General features: G+C 53.0%; 6 protein-coding genes across 6 annotated transcripts; 1 reads left to right on the forward strand and 5 right to left on the reverse strand.

Moving 5' to 3' along the window:
- Positions 1-926: 926 nt before the first annotated feature.
- J4E90_008032 (uncharacterized protein) lies at positions 927-1,739 on the reverse strand (the record flags this gene model as incomplete). The annotated part of the gene is made up of 2 exons (XM_051437562.1): positions 927-1,346; positions 1,473-1,739. 2 exons carry the CDS (start codon positions 1,737-1,739, stop codon positions 927-929), a joined length of 687 nt encoding a protein of 228 aa, XP_051288373.1.
- Positions 1,740-2,438: 699 nt separating this feature from the next.
- Positions 2,439-3,347, reverse strand: J4E90_008033 (uncharacterized protein; the record flags this gene model as incomplete). Its single annotated transcript, XM_051437563.1, has 2 exons — positions 2,439-2,794; positions 2,852-3,347. 2 exons carry the CDS (start codon positions 3,345-3,347, stop codon positions 2,439-2,441), a joined length of 852 nt encoding a protein of 283 aa, XP_051288374.1.
- Positions 3,348-4,253: 906 nt separating this feature from the next.
- Positions 4,254-4,763, reverse strand: J4E90_008034 (uncharacterized protein; the record flags this gene model as incomplete). The annotated part of the gene is made up of 1 exon (XM_051437564.1): positions 4,254-4,763. One exon carries the CDS (start codon positions 4,761-4,763, stop codon positions 4,254-4,256), a length of 510 nt encoding a protein of 169 aa, XP_051288375.1.
- A 1,036-nt stretch (positions 4,764-5,799) lies between these two features.
- J4E90_008035 (uncharacterized protein) lies at positions 5,800-6,387 on the forward strand (the record flags this gene model as incomplete). Its single annotated transcript, XM_051437565.1, has 1 exon — positions 5,800-6,387. One exon carries the CDS (start codon positions 5,800-5,802, stop codon positions 6,385-6,387), a length of 588 nt encoding a protein of 195 aa, XP_051288376.1.
- A 643-nt stretch (positions 6,388-7,030) lies between these two features.
- J4E90_008036 (uncharacterized protein) lies at positions 7,031-8,494 on the reverse strand (the record flags this gene model as incomplete). The annotated part of the gene is made up of 1 exon (XM_051437566.1): positions 7,031-8,494. The coding sequence occupies one exon, from the start codon at positions 8,492-8,494 to the stop codon at positions 7,031-7,033; it is 1,464 nt and encodes a 487-aa protein (XP_051288377.1).
- Positions 8,495-10,396: 1,902 nt separating this feature from the next.
- Positions 10,397-10,900, reverse strand: J4E90_008037 (uncharacterized protein; the record flags this gene model as incomplete). The annotated part of the gene is made up of 2 exons (XM_051437567.1): positions 10,397-10,795; positions 10,895-10,900. The coding sequence occupies 2 exons, from the start codon at positions 10,898-10,900 to the stop codon at positions 10,397-10,399; spliced, it is 405 nt and encodes a 134-aa protein (XP_051288378.1).
- Between the last annotated feature and the right edge of the window lie 3,888 nt (positions 10,901-14,788).

Here is a 14,788-nt window from a genome sequence, read left to right on the forward strand (position 1 = left end):
CATACGTATTACCGACAAAGAGTGCTGGTCGCCGGTAGTGCGGATAGGTATTGCATATACCCAAGCCATTTCCAACATCATCACGGACTTGGTGTATGCGACAGCACCGATCGCATATCTCCGGTCTTTCCGGCTCAGTAACCGTACGCAGTGGAGTGTGCGGGCTGTCTTTCTTATGTCTTTAGTGTAATTCCCTCGACTCCATGATAGCCAAGAGCAAAGACTAACGAGCAACAGGTGTACAGCCATATCCGTCATGAAGCTTTGGGATTTCCAGCGGCTTCAGGGTATGAAAGAGGCTTACTACGAGTCGGTTACACTTTCTATTTGGTCGATGACGGAAGTTTCCGTGGGCATCGTGGTTGCCAACCTACCGCCGCTGCGCAAATCTTTCGACAGCCTTCTCATTCACGTTCTCCCCAAGTCATCGAATGACAAATCGGCTTCAACTAGATTCCAGAGCTTTCATCTACCAACGTACCATAGGCATCTCGACCCCAGAGCTATAACCGAAGGCATGGCGGGCCGAAGCGCGAGACGGCCCTCCATGACTACGATTCCAGGGGACCATGAGAGCGACAAGGCGATCCTGGAAGATGTTCGATCAAGAAAGAGTAAAGACGGCCATCACATATTGTGCACGACACACATCAGCGTGGAAAAAGGTCATCGAGGAGCTTAGACTATTACGAAACCACAAAGGTCAAACGTCATTATCAGGCTATATATTGTTGGCTCTTTGGATCGTGTTTGGAGACGCTTAAACGATTCATTGTCACGATCTCGTCATAGTCTATATACTAGCCGTCGCGCACGTCCGACCCTCGTTTGCAGTTAGCAGGCCACGGATGGCTCTCAAATGCGCAGCACCTTGCACCTTTTCCCTGATACCATATTCCATACGCTCATACACTATTTCCAGCCGCTTACTCTGTCTGTTCCTGCTCCTGCAAGTCCTGTACCCTCCTGTCGGCCTCAGCATCAGCTCCCTTCTTACTCACAACAGCCTGCGCAATCCACGTGCTGACGAGCACCACCGCGCAGACCAAAGTGGGAATCAACATCCTCCTGCTCGCCTGCGCTTCACTGCATATTTGTTGGCTGTGATCATCGTATCCCCTGGAAAGCATCTCGAATATACTGCAAGCAGCTAGTTCGCGCGTGCAGTCGAAATACGGGTTGTAATACGAGTATGCAGCACTTGGTACGCAGGCCTCGCGTTCCAGACGTTTCTTGGTCTCGAAGGTTATGATGGTGGATGTAAGTGACATGGCGAATGCGGCGAGGCCGAAGAAGATTGAGCAGGCTAGTACCCAGGGGAAGCGTGAGCCAGCGGTCTTGGGGTTCTGGAGCAGTTGTCAGCAGGGCCTCTAGAGGTTGGAGGTAGTTAGGCATACCTTCTCCTTCATCATCATGAACGCCACCGTCAGCCATCCCACGACTCCGGCAACCAACCCAACACAACCGCTCACCAAGACCCAGATGTCGTTGCTCGTCACATATTGCATGTAGACTTTGTTGAAGTCTCTGTTTCCGGCGTCATACTCCTCCCAGTACGCCCTGCGTGCGGGTGAGCCGACGGGTCCGTAATACGTGTAACTGCCTTCTGGATAGCTGGCGTCCATCGACTCGCTGTAGTGTGTGACGAGGGCGACCGTTGCAATCGAGAGAGCGACCAGGGTTGTCGATGCCAGGAGGGATGTGGCTTGCAAGGCCTTGGACAGGATCGACGAGCTCATGGCTGTATCGTATACAGTAGCGTTGAGATGGAGATGTGATAGATAACTTGGAAAGGGTAGAGGTCGGAGTGGAAGGATGATTGCGATATGAAGCGCAAGGCTTGCAGCCCACGACTACTATATACAACCACGATAAAGCCGGGCGGGGTAGCTTTCACCGCGTTACTCCACCTGTACGCCGGAACGGGACCCGAGTAAGACATGCTTGATCGCACGACTGCGCCTCCGTCAGGCATCCCACGTCCGACTTCTACGACCTCAACCCCACCGCCAAGCCTGTGCAGCGCATGCGATGAAGGAAGAATGCGCAGACATCATTCGCGCGGATACACTTGGTGCTGCAGTGTATTGGAGTGGAGTCTAGGCAGATCCTGACGTCGTCATAGCGACTACGCCGGGCACAAGTTGCGACGTTGCATCTTTGCCAATGGTGCCTGGACCCGAGTTCGCTACCAACGCCACGAACGGTTACTTCGACAACGAAAGATTGACTTGTTCTTTTCCTTGCTCTTGTACTCGGCTCTACAGTCGCTTTTACTTCGTACAGTCTATGTGTCGGATTGGAGAATTCTGCCTTGGGGTTGACCTTACAACAATGTGCATTGCAACGAACACGGTCCAATTTGTTGATCAACATTGGACCTCTTATTGATTAGCTTCGCATTCCTTTCCTATCATCCCTTCCATACTTCATCCATCTCAGTATTCATCATCATACCTCTGCTCGTCCCTCCCCTCATCATACGCATTCTCCATATTATCACCAAACTGCTCCACACCCTCCGTCATATTATCCCACCTGTTCTCGATATCCTGCGGTATATCCTCCACAGCCTGAACCTTCTCGCCCGTCCACTCCGCTGCGTTTTCGGGGAAGTCTTCCACGTCCTGGACGCCGTTATCCCATTTCTGCTCGACATCGTCGCCAAAGTTCTCGGCGCGTCCGACTTGCTCGCCGGTCCAGCCCGCTGCGTTCTCGGGGAAGTTGCTGACGTCGTTTCCGAATTCGTCGACGCCGTTGGATACGTTGGCTTTGGCGCTGTCCCAGCCGTCTTCTGCGATGGGGTGTTAGCGATGATGTAGGTAAGCTGGGTGAGTGGAGGGATACGTACCGATCTTGTCACTCTCGTGCATCAGCAGTGCGCCGCCTGCAACACCTGCGACACCGGCTGCGGCGTACTTCCAGCCATTACCGCCGCTCTTCTCTTCTTGCTGCTGACCACTGCGAGTCGGGTCGTATGCGCTCTGTTGGTATGCGCCCTGATTGCTGTACCCATCCTGGCCGTAACCATATCCACCTTGTGGCGGTGGAGCGCCGTAGTTGCCCTGTTGTTGCGCGTAGCCGGGTCCGGGGTACTGGAAAGTTCGCTCGCCGTTCTGCTGGTTCACAAAGACCCAACGGTTCTCGCGTTGATCCCACTCAGCATACCATGGTGATGAGACTGGTGGTGGTTGCTGAGAGTGCTGTGGGGGAGGGTACTGTGAGTAACCCTGTTGCTGTTGTTGAGGTGGGTATTGGCCATAGCCTGACTGCTGCTGTTGCTGTTGCTGTTGATCTTGCTTGCCAGAGCTGGTGAAGTCGGAGATCAATTCGCTGAGGAAACCCATGATGAGTATGCTGTGGCTGTTAGGTAGAGTGAGAAGTTAGTGGAAGTTGTATGAGGACTGTCAATGTGGATGGAGGTGGGGTGAGGTATTTATTCAATGATCTACTTATGCCCCTCTTACGCATCAATCGGTCCACTACATCTGCAGCTAGATCTGTTCGAGATGGCCCACGATGCGTAGCAAATGCGAACGGCCGGACCTTTGAAACGTGGCGCAATCTCGGTGAGGCGGTGAGGCGGTGCCGCTCTCTCCGTATTCGGCAAAAAGCAGCCACAATGGCCAGCAACGAGAAGTCGCTACAAACACGTCCGCTCCAATTCCATCGAATTCAATTCTGAGCATGTCGAACGCCAACAAAACCAGCCTTTTGGATGAGGTGGTCGGCATTCCTTCGCAGGATGTCAAGCTTCTTTAAGCTTTACTTGGCACGCGGATGGTCCCTCCCGGATGAGCTAGGCTCTGACAGCCCCACTTAAGCGATGGTTTTGAGGCGCAGTTCAGGGGCATTTAATGACGCGACGCGTTGCGCTGCGCCACCCGGCTGAGATGACGATGAAAAGCAAAGTGCGAGTCCGATACTACAAAACTCAGCTACGCAGGGATACGTATGTATTGAACGCTCTGATTATCCCATCAAAGTAAACCACCGAAAACTTTCACGGTTGCCTCTGACAACATGCGATATTGAAAGACAGAGGCTTAGAAAGCTACATCGGCGGCCGAGGAGTTCATGAGTTTGACTTAGTATCGATGGAGATTGCGCCCGCTCGTTCAGTTATTTCCTTGCATTACATGCCACTGCCGATTTAGTCGGACACATTGTCAGATCCCTCATCAGATCTCCCATCAGACTCCTAGTCGAATTCCTCGTCAGATCCCTCGTCAGATCCCTCGTCAGATCCCTCGTCAGATACCATCGGACTCTTCGTCTGTATCAAGCCCCAGTGCAGCGTCATTCCAGGGAGCCCATGCGCCCCGTTCGTCGAACCGCCAATTCTCGCACCATCGCGGAAACCCATCACGCCAGAAGATGTAGTACTCTCCAAAACTGTAGACGATTTCTAGGCTCTTTTCAATTTTCATGTCTTTCTTCTCGCTCGTCCAAAATTCGAAGTAGTCAATAATGCTTGCGGGCAGTTGCTGGCCACTGAGTTCGAGATACACAAGCTTCGGTGGCCATGATCCGTCCTCAAGCGTCTTTCTCCTTAGGATGTTTGGTCGATCGCGAGTGGTGGTCAGAGTGATGGTTCGTATATCATCGCATTCCAGCAACGCCGAAAGCGTGAGGTCGGAAACTTTTGGGGCACCATCGATGCGCACATGCTTCAAATTCGGCAGCGCTTCAACCATGGCTGCAACCACATCGTCTGTAATCTCTAGGGCCTCTTCGCGCAGGGGATCGCCAAGATATATCATCTGGATATATTTTCGAAACTCCAGTGGAGCTTCGGTGATGTCCCTTAGCATCCGGCTGTGATTTTCGGTCAGCGGAACGTGCATGCAACGCTGTGAGAAAGATTACCAACTTCGTGACATGAACACAGCGCGGAAAATACACCATCTCTATCCATCTATGATCGAGTATTGCTTCCTCCAAGTCCTCCGCTGAGTGTATTATTGCCGCAAAACGCCCAAGGGGATGCCGGCGCGTTGGCATATCGGGGCCAATCCGTCGACGTTGCTCCTCGAACCACAAGTACGTTCCGCGGTCACACCCGTCCCAGACTACCGGCCACTTGCGCTTTCGTGGATATTGCATGTGTTTGAACCATCTAACCTTACCTAGGTAGTGACGACTTTTTGGATACCCGCGGACATAATCCCCGGAGGTTCCATTCTGTGACATGATTACGACGGGTGTGGTGCGAACAAAGAAACGACAGCATGAGATGGAGAAGCGAGCCGCGGCCAATGGCGGTGGAGCCGATCGACACGCAACATTTTGACCACGTGACCATGCGACAACGACCACGCCATTATCCCAAAGCGACAAGAAACAGCCTCAAAACAACTCGACACGCTGGTCGGACGAACCTAAAGTCTGCACACTGGTCTGAAAAGCGACCTTGCAACCTTAAGAAATGCTTCATCGTATTATGGTCCAAAGTCAGCGCGAGGGCGGAATGGATGAACATCAGGCGGCATTCCACAGCCACCGAGGGCGGTCCTTGCTAATCAATTCTCAATACCCTTTTCCACAGTGACAGACTCAAGACGGGCCAGCAGCCATGAGCAAGTTTTAGACAAAAGCGCGCGACCCTCTGACGTGTTTCGTCGCCTTCACCTCGACTTTGGTCGGCCTACTTTACCGCAGATTCTTCTTATACCTATAGTCAGTAGCTTGTTGTATCGCAATCTCTCTCAAAACTCTTCTCCTCAACATCCTACTCTGCGCATCCCTTACACTACTTTCTTGATCGCGTTCAAGTTCCTCAAACACTTCAATATCATCATGAAGCTCCTCGCGATCTTCCTCCTTGCCCTCATGGGCTTCCTCGAGATCGCCTCAGGCGCCGTTATCACTGGCGTTTCCGACGATCTCACCGGATCTGCCGTCGCTGGAGACTGCCATAACGGCGACGAGAAGTGCTCTATCCTCCCAATCATCCTTCTCGGCCGCCACTCCATCAAGCGCTGCATCAACCACAACTGGGTTGACGTCGAGATCTGCAACGTCGGGGCCATCTGTACCTCAGACCCTTCACCTCACTGTACCCTCGCGACCATCGATGGTGAGATCGCTGACAAGGACAAGACCTCTGCTGTCGCCGCCAACGAGATTACATCCAGGCAACAGGTCTGTCTTGAAGGCACTCAGCAGTGCGCCTACCTCGATCCGATCAAGCGGCACATCATTCAACGCTGCTATGGCCGCAAGTGGGTTAACACCAAGGTCTGCGAAGCCACCGAGACCTGTGTCGGTGGAGCTGCGCCCCAGTGTGTCGCTCAGACCGTTTCGTCTCGCGACGAGGACGCCGATGAAGAGAACACCGACGAAGACAACATCGACGCCGTAAGTCCCTCTTCCACCCCCTCCTAGTCTAACCCGTGTATACTAACAAACCCCAGGACCTCGCCAACAAAACCGACCTCCCCTGCACAAAATGTAAGAGGATGCGCGATGATTGCTTCAGAGTGGGTCAAGCCCACCACTCCCCACTCCCCAGCGCCCTCTACTCCTCGCAGTGACTAACAGTACCCCAGAACCATCGCTGCAGAACAACCTACTGCCGCCACGAATGCCTCAACAGGATGAAGAGGTATCTGGTTGAAGACGGTCGGCACGGACGGTATCGCGGTACTTGTCAGGACTACTGCCCCCAATTGTGTCGGTGATGCGGTGAGCTGGTCCTTGGTGGGTTTTGCGGTTGCGTATCGACGAACATACCGTTGGCATGAAGGGTTCGATGATTGGTCTTAGGATTGAGGGTTGAAAACGATGGTATGGCTGAAGCAGACGTATACCGTAGTATAGCTAGTTCATGTCGCGTAATGCGAAAAGACTCAGCTTCTCGTCCTTCTCTTCATTGAAATCTTTGACATCTCTACACCGAAGCTAAATGATACCTCTGCTAGACACCCATTTTACACGAACAAGATCCCAACGACCTTCCGACGTATCATGCACGAAACAGCCCTCTCATTACCAACCCACTCGCGCCAACTTTTCTGGGGTATCTAACCTAATCAAACACCACCTTCTTCCCAGCCGCAGGCCCCTTACCCCCAAGATCAATCTTCAACTTCTTGCTCTCCTTCGCCAACTTCGCCGCCTGCCAACTAGGATGCAACTCACCCTTATCGTCCCTCTTAACACCCAGCCCCATCTTCCTATCCTTCTTATCATCCTTCCTGCCCAACGGCTCCGCATTACTTCCACTCTGCTGCACGCCTCGGCCACCCAGCGGCTTGCCTCGTCGTTGTCGCTTGTCGCCACCGGCAACGGCGCCTCGTTTGGGATCGAATTTCACATTCTGCTGTTGTTTCTCGAGATGTTTGGCTTTGGCGCCGAATTTCGCTTCGGCGATCTTTTGGCGCGCGCGTTGGCCGCGTCGGTTCTTGCGCGGTGCGTTGTCGGCGTCTAGGTCGGAGGCTTCGGATTCGGAGCCGGAGAAGTAGGCGGCGTGGCTGAGGGCGGGGAGGAAGGCGGAGGAGGTGGGCTTTTCAAGGACGGCTTTGGTTTTGGTCTTCTTTGTGGGTATGGCGGCTTCGTCAGAGGAGGAGTCGGAGTCTGAGGCTGACTCGGCGGACTCGTCGGAGGCAGGGGCTACTGATCGCGAGATGGCTACGGTGTCGCTGTTCTCTTCTTCGTCGTTGCTCGTGTCGTCTGGTTGTGCAACTTCTTCCGTTTCGTCCTCGCTGTCGCTCGCAGCTTCCAGATCGGCGTCAGGGTCGTGTTCGCTTTCGCTGTCCGCGATACTAGGCGGTCGCTCGTCGCCGGATACCGAGCCTTCGTTGTCTTCTTCTCCCGAGGATGGCTCAGCTATCCGCGCGCTGAAGGCCATATACGGGTCGTCCGCCTCGTCGCTCGCGTCCTTCATCTCCACGTCGTCCTTGTCAGCAGCCTTCACCCTCTGCGCCTTCCTCGCCATCTTCTCTTCCTTGTGCTTCTTCATCTCCTCTGTCGTGTATTCCTTAACGATCTCCTCCACCTTTTCGTTGTCCTTTGCTTTGTCTACCCCAAGTATGCCCTTCAGGTCCTCGATAACCTGATCCACGGCCTTCTTCACCTGTACGACTTTGAACATTCTCGCGGTGACATTCAGTGTGCTGGTATCCTTGCTTCCTTCTCTGATGCCCGAGATGTATTCCTGTAGCGGCTCCGCATCCTTCAAGCTTTTGACCCGTGACAAAGTTTTGCGCAAATGCTGGTCGCCCAGCTGCTCCAAGTTGAGCGCCTTGAGGACATTGTACTCAGCGTTCAATCGAAACACTGCCTCTTTCTGTCCCTTCTTGGTCGCATACTTCTTTCTACGACTGTACTTCTGGCGCTCGAGCTGTGAAGCATGGCGCAGAGCTTGGAGGAGCGGCTTTTGCACATCGTCGAGGCGCTTTTGGCAGTACTTGGCTTGTTTCGCGGGGTTCATGATCACGGGAGGGGGAAGGTTCCCGGAGGCAGCGGTCGTCTCGCGCTTTCGTTTCGGCATCGTGGGCGTTGTTCGGCGGTGTTGCTGGTGTTGTTGGTGTCGGACTGCTGGTGGAAATTTTGGAGATGGGCGCGGCCTAATCGATAAGCCCGCGGCCACACCTTCCCCATGTGGCCGCCGCACCAACCTTCCTTCACTCTCACTCTTTCACGTCTTGTCACTGTCATCACACCACGCGCGCTTTCGGGTACTTCTTCATGATGCATTGCAGTCGTTTCGAAGAAGACATATCGACATGCATACTACAAAGAATACTAGTCATAGCGGCTTGAGCGCTCAGCGCGCCTTCCGCTCTCATCACCCATCCTCTTCATTCTATATCCATCACAGATTTTGTCATCATCATTATCATCTTCTTCTCCTTCGCGTCTGCTGCTGATTATAGAACCGCGTCTCTGGCATCCACGGGTGCTGAGGCGGTCCATTGTCAGGCGCACCTCCGCCCCGCCCGCCATCAGGAACAGCGGGTTCAGCATCAGCATACTCGCTTCGGCTCTGCCCTCGTGGCCGCTCACCAAACTCGGTCCGCCCTCCTGGCTGCACATGAGGATCCGCCTCTCCGGGTTGTGGGTCGCGGGCGTTGTTCATAGTGGGCACCTGTAGGAACTCGGGTCGCTGCTGCTGTTGCTGCTGCTACTGCTGCGGCGGCGGCGGCGGTGGCGGCGGTGGCGGCGGTTGAGCATTGCCCTGGCCTTGGCCCTGAAGTCTCGGACCTCAAGCTGGTGGTGCTTGGTTCGGTGCGTTATGAGCACGCTGCGGGGCAGGAGGGTTACCATTGTTGTTCCTATTGTTGTTGTTGCCAACAGGTACGAAGCCTGGCGGACCGCCGGCCGGGTTGTCTGTCTCATAGTCAGCTCTTTCCTATCGGTTCTGCTTACCACATGGCAGATTGTACGATTTGGCATTCCCATCATCTCTTCGCGCGGCCTGGAGTGTTTCGCTCTCTGGTCTATTTGATGAGCTCGCCGACTGTTACTCCACTCTTCCCAAATTGATGGGACATGCTTGCGTACCCAATACTTCTTCGTTCGTCCCATGGTGCTTGGTGAGAATACGTTGGGTATAGGAAGAAAAAAACAACCATGACGATCTCATACTGAGGGATAGTGACTGCTGAGAGCATGGAAGAAGAAGTACTGATCCAATACTGGATGCGGAAACATTTCACGGAATGCCACCTACCACGTCTTCCTGATTCGTTGCGGTATCGTCGCCGAGCAGCACCATATCGATAACCACCATAGCTCTCATCGCTGTCGTAACCGTAGTCGTACGCGTTCCTTCCGCGTCTTGGTTCTTCGTATCCAGGATATCCTCCATATGTAGGATACCCTCCGTATGCAGGGAATCCATCGTATGCGGAATATGAACCTGCTTATTTGGCAGTGAACTAGTAGGCTGTCCTGGATACCTTACCGAAGTGAATGGGAGGCGGCGTCCTACTTCCCCCCGAAGAGTCGCTTGAAGAAACCCATGCTGTTGACACTATAGACACAGGAATTCGATGATGTACAGAAGACGCACTAGTGGGATGTCGAAGCTGGCGTCGGTAGAAAGAGCTGCTGTTTAGGATCGTCGATGAGTGGAACAAGAATGCCTTGCGGCGGAGAAGCGCAGTGGCACTATATGGACCACGGCTGAAACGGTGAAGACGCGGCAAGCTTCAAATATCCTACTAACAATCACAGTTCTTCGTGACATCCTATCCATCGACGATACCCGTGATATAATGGAAACCAGCACAATCCACTCTACGCCAAACGCCTCCGAAATTGAACTGTATTGCGCGAACAACAAAACACAACGCCGCAGAATCCACGATCGCCCATGATAATAACAAGATGCCGAGAATGCCAGCACTCAAGATCCTTCCGCACACCCTCGCGCACCAAGTTGTAGCTATTAGCCAACCCTCTTGCCCGATACATAGTAGTCCTTGGTCTTGAACACCGATTTGATCGCGAATGTTGATCTTTCGTCATGTCTGTTCGCTGGAGGCTTGAACGTATTCTGGCGAACGAAGTCGGGCTTCTGCTCGGCTTCTTGTTTACGCTTCTCTTCGTATTTGCCAACGTAGCTTTCGGTAGCCTGCGAAGCTGCATTTTCCTGTATAGGCTTTTTCTTCTTGTGGACGACTAGGCTGTGTGTCTTGGTCTTCTTTGTAACGACTTTAGGGCGAACTTGGTATCCTTTCCCGGTATTCACGTTGTAGTTCACGACGTGTCCCTTCTCGGATTCCGGCTTCATATATGCGGTTACCATCGTGGTGATGTTCACGAGGGATTTCTTCGATGGATGTATCTGGGTCTTGGCTGATAGTGTAGATCGAGAAAGTGTTTCCAAGAAAAGTGGATATCGAATTAGGGGCTGTATGATGTGTTATGGAGAAAGATCGGGTACCCTCATGTGGCATTTAAAGGTACATGGAGCTGAGTGTGCGCTCTTCGCAGACGGTATGTGACATCGTGCATTCAATGGGTCGACATTGGATGGGCATGTTATTGACAGCATTGGCAGGCCGTGCGACATACGTCGTTCAGAAAGTTCACAGTCAGGGCACTCATGGCTGTTGCATGTATGCTATACTGGGGTCAACTTCAGTGACTGGCTTCAAGTTCTCTATTGATATGCCCCTTCCTATTGCAACCTTGAGTAACATACACGGCGATCTCGATCACAATGGCAGTGATGAGTAGCTTTTTACGCATCACACCGCACTACAATACGTGTTGACTTCGCGAAGTGCAAGATACTCGAGAAGCCGTCCAGAGCATGATATTGAAGGTGAGTTGGTTCCACATCAAACGAGATGCTCTGCATGACTAACGCAAAGTGACTCACAAGCCGGTCAACATACACATCGATGAGTCTACCTGATTACCAACTCTACGCTTTCCTCTACTTCGACATTCCCAGATGGCCCAGCACCTATTTTGCAACTCTCGTTCCTGCTTTACGCAACAGCATACGCCATATCATACTTGTTACACTTGAACCTTCAACCCCTTTAACCACCGATACCCATCAAGCCTAATTATCAAACCAACGGTCAGGGAACTCGCCATCATCGTACTTCGATTCGTATATTTCTGGTGGCTCTTCATACTTTCCCCCTAGGCGAGTTGTCCTCCTAGGCCGCTCCACTTTCTCACGTCGCTTATCCCGGGCCTTGGGCAAGCGACCGCTTTTCCGACTTTGCTCAAGTTCTTCGCCCAAATTTTTATACCCCGTTCCGTATTGAGGCGTAGGTGTCACGTACGGCGACGGATAACTTGCATCCGCAGTTTGATTGTATGATTGAGCGGTGGGCTTAGGATAGGTATATCGTGGGTCTGGGTATGGCGGGTGAGTATACTGCGGGGTTGGATATTGCGGCTGTACGTTTGGATAACCGTAGGCAGGGTAAGGCGGCTGCTGTTGTTGTCGATACTGGGGCGGATACGTATGTATATATGGCTGCGGGTCAGGCTGCGGGTACGGCTGCGGGTAAGATTGCTGGTACCGTCCCCCTCGCTGATACTGCTGCTGAGGTTGTTGCTGTTGCCGCTGCCACTCTTGGTACTTCTCACGATACTGCTGCTGTTTCTGCTGATCTTGGGAGCCAGATGCGCGTCCCGCCTCGCCGACCTCCGAAAGGTCCGGGAGAACTACAGTCACATCATCGCTGCCAACATACGAACGAACATCGATGTCGGGTTTCTTCTTGCGTCTCGATGACCGACGACGTGTAGCATCTTCCGAAGCTTCGGCGGTATGAAGGGCGTTGTCATGGTACACTACCAGCGCGTTGTCTGCGCCTGGTCGGAGTGCTCGGATGGTTTTAGTACTTGATACCGAGCTACTGCGATGCGTGGAAACAGATCTGCTGCGTTCGGAACGAGATTGACTTTTAGTTTTGGCTTCTTCGTGCTCATCGTAAGTTGCTCTCACTTCCGCTGACTCATCGTAGGAACCTCTAGTGCGAGATGCAGTGCTGCGACCACGGTCATCACGAGACAATTTTCGACTACTTTTAGAACTGCTTACTTTACTCAAAGCTCGCTTCGAAGTTGGCGCGCGTTCGCTACTGGACTCATGGTCATCCAGTTCGATATGACTCCTGGCTTTCGGCGCGATGCTACCGCCTCGCTCACTCCGACTAGGTTTGATACTCGAGGCTCGCTTCGAGGTCGACTTGCTTTGGATTCTCGGCTCGGAGTCTTCCTCGCGCGCATGTCTTCTGGCTGTCGACGCGATGCTGATATCCCGCTCATTGCAACCCGATTTGATACGGCTCTTGGTGCTTGCAGCAACACTTGTCGCTCGTTCGCGAACTGGGGCGGCATAATTTTGATCGCAATGGACGACACTTGGTCTGCGGCTTCTCACACTGCTTTCCGCTACGTTTGAACTATTGCCGACCTTAGATATGGCATACACTTCCTCGGCGCGGCGCCGCTCGGCACTGGGGATGCTGACAGTATGTTCGCTTCGAATGCTTGGTGTCACACTAGCGGCGCGCGATACTGGAGGTTGCGAAGATGGAGCTCGTAAAGCCAGGGCTCGCGAAGATGAGGCTCGAGAAGGATCACGCGAGTGGCTCTCTTGCAGGTATCCTGATGAATCTTCGATAACGCTAAGTTCGGTGGGTGCGACACTTGGGCTCCTAGATCCGGATGCCGACAGCAGAAGACGGTCCTCTCTCACCGTACTTCGGCCGGCACTAACAACACTCTGCGAACGAGAAGGCTGAGGACTCTGAACTTCGCTTGGAACTCGCGAGACAGACAAAGGCGGGTGCTGCATAGATGCCCCACTTGAAGCGACGCTGATAACGCTTGGGGCGCGATAATTCTGGACTCTTGACCCAGTCAAAGGTGGGTGACTTTCAGGGACCCGACTTTGAACAGCGGATATGACACTCGAGGTACGAGAGCTATCTCTTGGCGCTGGCAAAGCCGGGTACTTTCCAGATGCCGTGCTCGGAGTGACGCTTACTTCACTCGATACGCGAGATCTTTCTCTCGGCGCGGGCAAAAGCAGAGGGCTCTCGGGGGCCGTACTCGTGGCAACTCTTGCAGCGCTTGAAGCGTAGGAGCTATTCGTAACTTGGGGCGGTATCGAAACAGCTTGTGGAGGATGTGGGTGGTAATTTCCAGGTGCGCTATGTGGCGTGGCACTACCTGTACTCGCATGACTCTTAGCAGCGCTGACTACGCTCGCAGCAGGGGTGCTATGAGTAATATGAGCGATACTTGGGGTACGCGACGGGGTTGTGGTGTTTGCGTTTGTTATCGCAGGATTTCGAGTGCTGCTAACAGCGCTCACAGGATATTGACTGTAAGCCACGTTCCCGAGTAGGGGCCGTGAATAGTGCCTCTCTTGGATATCGCTCGGTGCCACGCTTGTCAAACTCGTGCTATGTAAGCGCGCTGTCGATAGAGGCCCCGGGGTGCCTGATACTGGTCCGATGGCTGCAGGTTGGCTTGGCCTGCCATTCGTGGCATTCTGACCTCCTCTTCCTCGCTCCCTGGCAACCTGTTCCTGGTACTGGCTCGATCCTCCCTGGATAGGCTTCTGACTCAGACCTTGAGAACGCTTGAGAGTGCGGTCCTCGGGGTTGCGGCTATTTCTGTGTTCGCGGATCCAGAACTTCTTCTCAGGGTGGGCATTCGTCGCGGAGAAGCTCATTTCTATTTCAGCAACGGCTCGTACTTCGCAGACCGTCTTTGGATGAGAATTGTTGGGGAAGTGATATCGTAGTTTACGTGAGGAGTGGTGGAGTTTCTCGTGGCATACTTACTGGGCTACATGTGAATTGTCATCATTGAAGATACCCCAGGTCATAGAAACCCATGACCGCTTGGAACCACTGCATCAATACAAATAGCTGACAGCGTCGACATTTTAGTCAGTAGAGGAAGACTCACGCGTGACAGAAGTGACCCGTGAATCATACTACGTGCTAAGTATGAGTAACAACCACGAGATTCCTTTGAGCATGCGTGGAACTTGACCAAGCTACGGCTCCTACCGTCATTCATCTCCAGCATTTCTATCACCTGTAGCCACAAAGTGACATGGTTTGCCGGTATCATCAAGTCTCATTTGAACTTTCGCGGACGAACTCAAGGGGGCATGCGACACGCGCCATTGCAGACATCCACGTTCAAAGTCTACTCTGACATGTTTAGATCAATGGTACAAGATTCTGTCTTCTCTAATACAGCAATCAAATATTCCACTAAGTTCACTCTTCACTCTAATTCCTCTCCCAGCTCGGATACATATGTACGGTCTTGAACTTTTCCTGGC

The sequence above is a fragment of the Alternaria incomplexa genome (genome assembly GCF_024043165.1).
Source record: "Alternaria incomplexa strain BMP 0042 chromosome Unknown scaffold_12, whole genome shotgun sequence".
Classification (NCBI taxonomy): domain Eukaryota; kingdom Fungi; phylum Ascomycota; class Dothideomycetes; order Pleosporales; family Pleosporaceae; genus Alternaria; species Alternaria incomplexa.